The 9,833-nt window shown below is 48.1% G+C and overlaps 2 protein-coding genes across 4 annotated transcripts; both read left to right on the forward strand.

Annotated features, from left to right (window-relative positions):
• The first annotated feature begins 257 nt into the window (after nucleotides 1-257).
• Nucleotides 258-3,935, forward strand: ska3 (spindle and kinetochore associated complex subunit 3). Of its 2 annotated transcripts, none has more exons than XM_037239131.1 (11): nucleotides 258-505; nucleotides 607-668; nucleotides 978-1,149; nucleotides 1,435-1,801; nucleotides 1,911-1,969; nucleotides 2,084-2,286; nucleotides 2,353-2,478; nucleotides 2,590-2,718; nucleotides 2,805-2,854; nucleotides 3,191-3,312; nucleotides 3,491-3,935. In XM_037239131.1, exons 1-11 carry the CDS (start codon nucleotides 391-393, stop codon nucleotides 3,649-3,651), a joined length of 1,566 nt encoding a protein of 521 aa, XP_037095026.1. In that variant the 5' UTR covers nucleotides 258-390; the 3' UTR covers nucleotides 3,652-3,935. The 2 variants fall into 2 exon arrangements, with proteins under 2 accessions (XP_037095026.1, XP_037095027.1); XM_037239132.1 differs by having other exon boundaries at nucleotides 2,087-2,286.
• Nucleotides 3,936-5,360: 1,425 nt separating this feature from the next.
• Nucleotides 5,361-9,833, forward strand: LOC119115025. Of its 2 annotated transcripts, XM_037239134.1 has the most exons (3): nucleotides 5,361-6,584; nucleotides 7,359-7,511; nucleotides 8,020-9,833. In XM_037239134.1, exon 3 carries the CDS (start codon nucleotides 8,088-8,090, stop codon nucleotides 9,270-9,272), a length of 1,185 nt encoding a protein of 394 aa, XP_037095029.1. In that variant the 5' UTR covers nucleotides 5,361-6,584; nucleotides 7,359-7,511; nucleotides 8,020-8,087; the 3' UTR covers nucleotides 9,273-9,833. The 2 variants fall into 2 exon arrangements, with proteins under 2 accessions (XP_037095029.1, XP_037095028.1); XM_037239133.1 differs by lacking the exon at nucleotides 5,361-6,584 and having other exon boundaries at nucleotides 7,133-7,511.

Here is a 9,833-nt window from a genome sequence, read left to right on the forward strand (position 1 = left end):
AATATTGCAATAAAAAAGGAATATGATTTCAAGACACAAAGGCGTTTATTTTCTATAATGTCCAAAATTTTGGAGAAATTACTTGTGGATTTTTTGAAGTAGTTAGCATTTTAAATTAATTCCACCAAAATTTTTATTATTATTCATTATAGCATTTTTAGCATACATTTTTAGACACTACGTTGGCTCCAACATGAGCGTTCGTACATGTAGGAATCTGTCGCTAGAGAGCGCTATCGCAAAACAAAAACATTTCAAGAAGCGAAGAAGTCAAACTTCCGGGTTGGAGGCAACGGCGCCAAAAGCAAAACAACATCCACTTTACCAACGCCATAATTGAGCGGTTGGAGTCGTTTGTCTCGCATTAATGTGATTGTTAGCGCTTTGAAAATGGACCCCGACTCGGAGTTTTTCGCCAAGTTGAAGAAGATGTGCCGAACGCTGGAAACGGAGACGGCCCGTCTCCAGAAAACTTTCGAAAATCGTCACGACAGCCCGGACAGCGGTTAGTCAGTTTGACAGCAACATTCCTGATGCATCTTTATATGTAACACAATGAAGTCAACAGCATAAATGGTCTTTTATTTGATTTTTTGATATTTCTAGAAGCGGCAGCGAAAGCCATGAGAGCCTATCACGACTTCAACTGTGAGGTGTTGGGCCTCAAGGTAACAAACAAGAGTACTCCACAAATGACGTCTTTTTAGTCATAGGTTTTTTTTTACCTTACATTCTTCTTTAAAAATATATTAGCACTTAATTTCCAACGAGGTATTTTTACCATTGTTGAATAAAAAATAAATAAAAAAAATAAACAAAGTTTCCATAGCAACAGGTGGCGCATCAGGCAGTGCGGTGAATGAAATTGCATTGGTTGTGTTTAAAAATGATAATTTATAATTGAAAGAGGTGACCTTTCTTGACTCTTTTTTTTTTTTACATGGCACAAAGGAGTACGAAGTTTTTGTGGGTTGCAGGGTCAGCTGCAGGATGAGCTGAGAAAGCACAATGCGCGCAAGATAAACGTGGACACCTTCATCCACGCCTGCAGGGCCGTGCAGAGCAACATTGCCCACGACGTGTGTGCGCTCACGGAACACTTTGAAAATTACGGATACCAAGCTCCCACAGATGCTCGCGTGCCTAACGGTAAGTAATAGTGACAGATTTTTATATGACAGTATATTAGTATTAAAATATATTTATATTACATTATTTTGTTTCTTTAGGTTTGATTATTTGTAATTATTTTATGTGCATATTCTCACACTCCACGCTTTCAAAAATGCTGGATTTTTTTTTTTCTCAACCACTGTGCACAGCGTGCTACGGAATCCACACACAAAAAAAAAAAAAGAAATCATCCTTATACTTAACACATATTAAACCAGACTTTCTTTAATTGTTGTTCACCTCTACCATTGGGGGACAAAGAGTCGGGTGAGAACGAGCCTGAAAAAGATGATGGCGAAGATGATGTGGAGGCAGAGGAATGCAGCGGGCCGCTAATGTCGCCTCAGGCAGCGGCGCCTCCCAGCCACGACGGCCCCATGCGCACTCCCAAGTTGTCTGACTTCGGCCTGTGCAAGCTGGATCTCCGCCGGACCTTTTTCAAGAGCGCCGAGTCGCCCACCATGCCTGAGCTGAGCCTCCCCTGCCTGGACGTTTCCGCGCTGCCTCCACCCATGCCCACGTGCATGCTGCGCGTGGATGAGGATGAGCTGCGCATGCCGCAAATGGAAGACTTTGGCTTCTCCGAAATCACCATGGATCTCTTCAAGAAGATGAGCGATGACATAAGGTACAATAAAAAAAGCTTAACATGGACAGGACATGTGTCTCTACAATCTCTAACCCTTTCAAAAATATATATTTATATATATATATTTTTTTTACGTGTTCCTCTGCAGCCCAGCGCAGGACCTCGTAAAACCGCCAGTCCCCACTGTGTGTGAAAGTGTGCAAGAAGGTAAGCAAGAGTTAGCAAAGTCCGTCACAGTGACCACTAGCCTTGCTGCTGTTACTTTGGCCAAAACATTTATAGACTATTTTAAAATAATTCGGCTTGTCTGTCTGTCACTAGTAGAAAGTTTGAAGATTCCTGAGCCACCTGCGTTCTCCACGCTGGAGTTCAAGATCCCAAAAACAAACGGCTGTTGTTCAGCGTCACCTCCGCGATTTGTGTTTGACGCCCAATCTCCGAGCGGCGCCGTCCATCTGCCCGACACCCCCGAAGTGCCGGTCTTCAAAACTCCCGCTTTCAAACGTCTACTCGGCAGCAAAAAGGTAGCGCAAATTGATGGCGACGCCGTCACACCGGTGCCGTTGGTTTCAGATCCGTTTGTCTTGCAGCTCGAGCCCACGGTCGCCAAAAGGCTGGACTCCATAGCGTTTCTCGAGACGCCTCGCAGCGCTTCCGTCCTGGACCGAAAGGCGTGGGAATACGACATGCCCGAATTGCAGATCCCGGGCATGCAGGTGCTTCAAGGCAAAATGATGGAGATGAGAAATATGGGCCAAGTCATTTGTTAGGACTGCCTGTGCGTTTTGTCAAATAGTTTCGAATCATTTGGGTCTTTCCTTCTACAGGAGTGCGCGGACTTGGACGGAGTCACAGAGGACTTCCACCTCAGCCCCCCTCGAGCGACAAGGGACAGCTATGAGATTAGCACCCCCGAGTTTCCCCATCTGAGCTCCGTCACGCAGGACATCTGCAAAGTACGCCATTGTCTGAGCAGCGCGTCGCTCTTACTGTCAGCTGTCGGCGCGTCTCGTCATTTCAAGTGTACCGTTTGTTTTTGTAGCTCGTGTTGGAGTCTCAGAAGCCGCTGAGAAAGCCACAACACAATCGCAGGTAACTGTCAAGTTTCAAACCGGCTGTCGTTAAGAGCATGCCAACATTTTCTTCTTTAGACAGGTTTATTCATTTGTTTCATTTTTAAGGTGACGATGCATTTTGCGACGGACATTTTCTAGGTTTTTCTCAGGGAATAAAGTTTCGCCATTTGTTACAGTTTCTCGATTTTAATGCCACTTGAGTGATGATGGCTAATTACGAGATTCTCGTTTTCCCATTTTGGTTCTGCGACCATCGACATGAACGTTCGTTTGACTTTTGTGATCGATAGTTAACCCTTTGAGATTTTTCTTTTAATTCCATGATGAGCAGTGCGCGCTTGCGTTTTCACAGATGTGTGAATGCCGTGTCTGAGCAAGAGTTTCAAAGCTTGCCGGCGTTTTTGAAGCAGATTACATTGAACGACCTCAACCAGGCGGTCCATCACATCAATGAGTACTTGGTCCAGTGTCCAGGTCAGTTTACATTCAGTGTTTACTGAAAATGATTACGAATTTGGATGTTAGCCATCTTGAAAAAGAGTACGACAAAAGGTGAAGAAAAAAAGTAACGCAATTTTAATCGTCGTGTTGCCCTTGTGAGCCTTGAAAAATAATTAATTCCAGGCCTTAAATATGACATTTCCGCTTCCAGGGGAGGACACGCGAGAGTTTAGGATGGAGGAGCTGAAGAGGATCACGAAAATGGGCATCAAGGCACCCGTCTACATGCTGTGCTTGAGTGAGCTGAGGAGGCTCCAGCACGTGGAAGGAGCGCGGAACAACACCATCTACACGCTCAACCTATGCAGCTGAGTCTTGTTTTGGCCGCAAGTGACATTTAATACACACACACACACTTTTTCATCCACAAGATCAGCGTGAGCATTTGGATTTGTAGATTGTGCTCCACTTGCCACTATTGGTTCAGATTTTGAAATTGACATTGTTATTCCTTATTCATTTTTATTTGGAGTTTGAAACAATTCCAACTGGATTCGGGGGAGGCGGAGCTGTTGGAACCTCCGCTAGTACGGATTGATCTACAAACGCAGAGTTGGTGCAACTTCCCTTCATTAAAAAACACGCATGACAAAACAGCTGGTCTCTCGACAGAAGTTACGTGAATACAAGAACCCTCATGAAGCTTTTGTTTAATTCAAAATAGTGCAAACATCACGAGCCCTCATTGGGAATAATGGTGGGTATGGAAGCGAGAACATTGATCCGGATTTCCCCCAAATGGAGGCAAACTGGTAAATGTCATCTGGCCTGTCCTGTCGGCCGTTTGTTTTTGGGTCATTAGAGCAGAATTGGGCGGATTTTAAAATCCACTGCTATTGGTTGCTTCCACGCCGGCCTGAAGCGTCTCGCGGGCACCGTCCTATCCCATAAATGCTGACATTGAAGGCTGCTCCCCATCTTGCTTTGCGTCGTCTGTCTCATCCGCTTCCTGGCCCCAAGCAAAATTTGCGTTCTCACTTTTCATGTTGACTGGCAAAGGCAGGCCCATTTTGGTGTCTTTGTAGCTGTCAAGATGAGTAATCAAAGCATCCAGTAGCGTGTTGGAGAATTTCTTCATGGCAGCGTTGAAGTACTCCTCCAGGATCAGCGGGGCTTTTTTTTGCTGAGTCTCATCCCCCGAATCTTTGTGCAGAACCATTTCCTCGAATGAACTCAAAGATGATTCTCTGTTTAGTTCCTCTTGGGATGACGGGCTCTGTAATTTTGACGGTGTGCCGCCGCCTTCTGTCACGAGATCGTCTTCCGCACAATCCTGATCGAGGAGGTCCTTGTCCGTTGTGGCGGAAGCTTGGCGCTCGGGAATGCTCTCGGGTGCTTCGAGCGTTTGGTCTGGGGATAAGGATCCATCAGCGCTGTTTTGATCTTCGGTCAAGTCGTCCCTACAAGGGGAAATCAGTGCAGGTGACATAGCGGCTTCTTGTGGTCCTGATGACGGTGGGCTCAAGGACTTGGCCACTCTGATGTCACGCTCGCTGTTAACTCCTTCACAGTCTAACCCCCCACTAGTGACCATCAAGACTGGTGTGCCATCTCTGTGCTGCTCTGTTGGACTCAAAGATTTGGGTGTAGTTACCTTCTGTTCAATGACTTCCAACCGCTCCTGTCCGGGGGATTTGGATAGCCTGTCTTTATCTTCCGCAAGGTCCGTGGCCTGGTCAGCTAAGATCAGGACTGACGTCTCATCTTTGTCCTGCTGCTCTGCTTGCGATGATCTGCAGGAATTGAATTGTTCGTCTTGCACCGCATCTGAATCTCCACATGGTTTGTACCCCGAGTCCTCCTCGTCTTGAAGATAGAACGCCTCGCAAGCGTCTGCCTTCTCTTCCGCATTCTGTTCCTTCAGCAGTGACGGACTCAATTTTGACCCCGCGTCCAGACAGGGTGAGGCGGGGGAAAACCTGTCCTGTTCTGATGGCTCTTGGGTGCAATCAAAACCCAATCCGGGTTCCTGGATGGCAAAACCAGACTCGAGCGCAGGACTTAAACTCTTGCACAACTCGAGCGCAGGACTTAAACTCTTGCACAAATCGGAAGCAGACTCACGTTCTGGGTTTATGTCTTTGTCTAAAAAAAATGCATCCTGACAAGGAGAGGAGCTCAATTCTTCTGGCGTGCCTCCAGACCTCCGTGGAGAGGCATTTAAGGATTTGGATACCGTATCTTGTTCATTGTCTAGCGCCGCAAGCTCCAGATTTCCTCGAGGTGACATAAGGAGTGGTGTCCCAGCGCCCTCTGCATCACTCCACACGGAAGTGTCTTCGGAAACTTTGACACTCGACTCGTTCTGCGATGGCTTTCCGGTGGGATCGACGCACAAAACAACGTTACCGTCTTTTGAATCACTGAAGTGGTCTACGTGACGGACTAATCCCTGGTAGATGGTAATGGAGGCTTTTCTTATCGCCTCCTGGATGTCTGCATTTAAGTGAATCGCGTTGGGGGGGGACATTGGAGAACCGACGTCATTTTCCATCGAGGGCTTCCGAGAGGACTCCCGGCGGCTGGATAGTTTTTGTCCCTCGGATGATCTGGAATAGTTTGACCCCAGTCGTTCCAGTACAATACCGCCGTTGTCCTCTTGGCACAGTTCTTGACTGGCCGAGCTCCAGTTGGCCCCGATGGTAGCACCGATGTCGTCGTCCGAGCACATCGTGCTGGGACTGACCGCGTCGGAGCAGCTCCCGGTCCTCGAGGCCCCGGACATCAGATCCGTTTGTAAGGTCTCCCTCGCGATGGGAGACCTTTCTCCATTCTCTGGCCCCTCGTCACTAAAGTTCAGTCCGTCCAGGAGCCCGGAGAGGAGCATGTTGGTAAAGTCGGTGGCGTCGGAAAAAAACGGATTGGAATTCGGATCCATTGCCCTCTTCCACTCAAGATCTTATCTCAAAGTTTCGTATACTCGTAGAGTAAAACAGAAACATGTGCAAATAAATTTGCTGACGGCGACCCCGACGGCCGGTTTTGGTTTGCCAAACATCCAGCCCCATCGCAACTCAACTGTACAACTTTATGACTCCAGACATCTATCCTTCGATGACGTGACGTCCACCTTTATGATTTGCCTCATGTAACCTTAGATGACCGCAGTTCAGTCGACATGACTCCGAAAATAGGTTCACGTCCAGTGAACCAAGGCCCTATGACTTGAAACATCAGCGTTGGAGGAATAGCATCATGCTGACATCACTCCCACCATCGCGTGACCGAGGATTTGGTGACAGCAGGTACAGTTAAGTCATTTACTATTTTGGGTGATGTGAAAATGAAAAAGTTAACAGAACAGAGTGGCTGATCTCTGCAGTGGAAGTTGCAAAAAAATCTACCACAAATTGTCCTTGCAGATAAACTCAAATGGAGTTAAAAGTGATTCTTTGCGTAGGAATGGGTTGAATTTGTCCGGGTTAACCTAGGTTCAACACTGCGTACTGATGCAACAATAAAAATAACAAAATAATCACATACTCAACTGAGCTGTGATTTTTTTGGACACAGCTGTTGAATCTTTTCTGTTAAAAATTGATGGATGCATACATGGTGGCCTTTTACAACTATGTTTATATGATTTTACTCATTTGCAAACCCAGTTTACAGAATTTGATATCGATCCATGCCAAATCTGGATGATGAAAGATGGGGAAGGGAATTGAAAGTACATGAAGTGCACCTTATTTATGATCGTTTTATTTTATTATTTGATACAAATATTGCCATTTAGAGCATTTATTGGCTGAAAATGAAAAAGGTCGGGGTGCAGCATTTTTGTTTTGTAATTTCGTTTGCCCTCATGGTGGTTATCAAAAGTTGTTACGTCGGCTGACGTCATGGCGTAAGGAGTAACGTCGCTCCTCCCCCTCCTGGCTCCCGCTGGTTGGCCACCATTTTGGGAGTCAAAACAGTACCAGCAGCAGCTAGTGCGTTAGGCTCGGCTAGGCCACGGTAGCCGAGCCCTACGCTCTTCTCTGGTGGCCTGGCTATGGTTCACACGTGTGTGGTGGCAGGCTGTAGGAACCGCAGGACGCCGGGCACCGGCCTGTCCTTCTATCGCTTCCCGCGGGACCCCGAGAGGAAGCAGCGGTGGATCGCGGCCGTCAACCGCCAGGGCTGGGCGCCCAACGACGGCAGCCGCTTGTGCAGCACTCACTTCATATCCGGTATTACTTTCATTTTAACTGCCAGTGGTTGTTTTTTTGTTTTTTTTATAGGCTGTATATTTACACTTTCTTTGCTATGTTTGACCTCTTATAAACTGTGTTCATTTACTTTGGTCAACTGTCCCAATCACGGTCACGCCACCCAAGAAGGCATGCTCAGTTACTGTCATACTTCATGATTTTATGTGTAGAAGTGCTTTTCTATACAAAAACGCATCTTACACATGTCAGCACTTGGAAATTGTGATTAGCACGTCTACCTCACTTTTTGGGTGCTCATTGCCCCTTGCATGATCAACCAAACAGGCAAATACGATAATAATAATATTTGGGAGAAAATTTCCATTATTACTGTACTAGAACTATTTTCTTCTCTCTATTTAAATAGTAAAAGTTGTTTTTTGCTATCAAATCCATTCTCCCTTTTCTTTGGACTCGCGTCACAACCATGTTTTATCTGATAAAACATTATCCAAGTTTTTCCTGTATCTGTTCTCACCACATGTAGGTAAACAAGTCAAGAACCCTCGTTCGCCGGACTATGTTCCTTCCGTGTTCACGCCCATTTCCCCTGAGATGAAGGAGCCCAGTCCACCCGAAGTCCCAGACAAGCAGGAAGCCCGTGTGGAGGCGGCCAATGCTCTGCTCTTCCTGCAGCGCCAGGGCGGGTCCGGAGCAGATGAGCCTGGTTCAATCGAGGCCAAAGTCGAGGGCAGCGTGTCGTCTTTCACGGATGATGACGACGAGTCTCTGAGTGACGACAATGACAACATGCTTGCACAGACGTCTGTGAACTTTGACGATGTGCTCAAAGCACTCAGGCGGGAGAATCGAGTGCTGCGCGAGTCTGTGGAGAAGATGTCCCTGTCGGAGAACTCCCTTCGGAACGACGCGGAAAAGGTCAAATTCTACACGGGCCTGCCGAACTTCTTTGTGCTGGAGACGGTCATGCTACTGCTGGCACCGCACATGGATGCTATCAGGAACGCCAAGCTGTCCAAATTCCAGCAGCTTTTGCTCACGCTCATGCGTCTCCGCCTAGACCTGCGCAACCAGGACTTGGCCTATCGCTTCGGCGTCAAAGTGGGCTCGGTGGTCCGGACCGTGCATCACGTGGTCAACATCATGTCTTCCACCCTGGTGCCCACCGCCGTCTTCTGGCCCTCTCGAGCCGAACTGCGCAAGAACCTGCCCGTGGCCCTGCGCTCCTCCTGCCCGGACTGCGCCGTCATCGTGGACTGCTTCACAGTGCCTTGCGAGGGCCCGGTTGCCCGGGGCAACGAGCAAGGTGCGGCGGTGGCGGGCGGCGACGTCTTGAACTATTTGATCGGTGTGGCACCGCAGGGCGTGGTCACCTTTGTTTCCAAGGGAGTCCTGGGAAACTTCGGTCCTCGGACCTTGGTGGAGAGTTCGGGATTTCTCTGCAAGCTGCTCCCGGGCGACGTGGTTTTGGCCAGTCGGGATCTGGACATCGGCGATGCTGTGGCCGCTCGCGGGGCTCGCTTTGGCATCGCCGCTCGCTTTCAAGACGACCAGAGTCAGGGAGCGAAGGTCTCGCCGCTTGACACAGTAGGTGTGCAAGCTCACGTGGAGAAGGTGGTGTCCATAGTGAGGCGGAGGTACGCCATGCTCACTGGCCCTGTGGAGAAGCCATTCGCCGCGGTTGCGGAGCGCACCTCCAACCTTTCTACCTTTGACAAGATTGTGCAAGTAGCTTGTGCCTTAAACAACTTGTGCATCTCTGCTGCGCCTCTGGAGTGACCCTGTTCCTTTTTTCATTGTTGTTGAAACGTTTTTGGGCGCACTCTTGGGACCCTTTAGTCCGTCCGTCGCAATTGAAGTCTGTGGTTTTCTCAGAACGGGAGCAACTCGTCATTTACAAACTGACAATCTGATCGATAAGCTCACTTCCTGGCTGACAAGGTTCTGGCGAGAGATTCGGACATTGCAATTGTGATCTGGTTTTAGTTCGTATCCCGCCGGCTGCAATGAAAATATTCAGGATGTGGAGACCAGAGACGGCGGGCCCGTTCCCCAAGTTGCTTGTGCCTTCAACAGCTTAAGTTTTCAGTGCTGCGCCTTTCAAGTACCTTGCAACACCTCAGCATGCTTCATTCGAATCGACCTTTCGATGGTCTCGGCCCAGTTTGGTCGTGGCACGAAACCTGTCTGACCTTGACCCGATCTAATATGTTGATTTGTCTTACCAAACGTGTCTTCTGTTTAGCTTTAGTGCTGTTTCACTCGTCAGTCGGTATAGCAAACCGTCCTGTTTACATTCTCATGAGAGAAGAGGGTGATGACACCCTGCTTGCTTTGCCG

The sequence above is a fragment of the Syngnathus acus genome, chromosome 21 (assembly GCF_901709675.1).
Source record: "Syngnathus acus chromosome 21, fSynAcu1.2, whole genome shotgun sequence".
Lineage (NCBI taxonomy): Eukaryota > Metazoa > Chordata > Actinopteri > Syngnathiformes > Syngnathidae > Syngnathus > Syngnathus acus.

Excerpts from the sequence above, each read along its gene's own strand:
- ska3 (XM_037239131.1), top strand. The coding sequence starts at position 391 with ATGGACCCCGACTCGGAGTTTTTCGCCAAGTTGAAGAAGATGTGCCGA. Across the intron at positions 2,719-2,804 it reads TCACGCAGGACATCTGCAAA|CTCGTGTTGGAGTCTCAGAA; the intron begins GTACGCCATTGT and ends TTGTTTTTGTAG. Across the intron at positions 2,855-3,190 it reads AAGCCACAACACAATCGCAG|ATGTGTGAATGCCGTGTCTG; the intron begins GTAACTGTCAAG and ends GCGTTTTCACAG.
- LOC119115025 (XM_037239133.1), top strand. The coding sequence starts at position 7,334 with ATGGTTCACACGTGTGTGGTGGCAGGCTGTAGGAACCGCAGGACGCCG. Across the intron at positions 7,512-8,019 it reads CAGCACTCACTTCATATCCG|GTAAACAAGTCAAGAACCCT; the intron begins GTATTACTTTCA and ends CACCACATGTAG.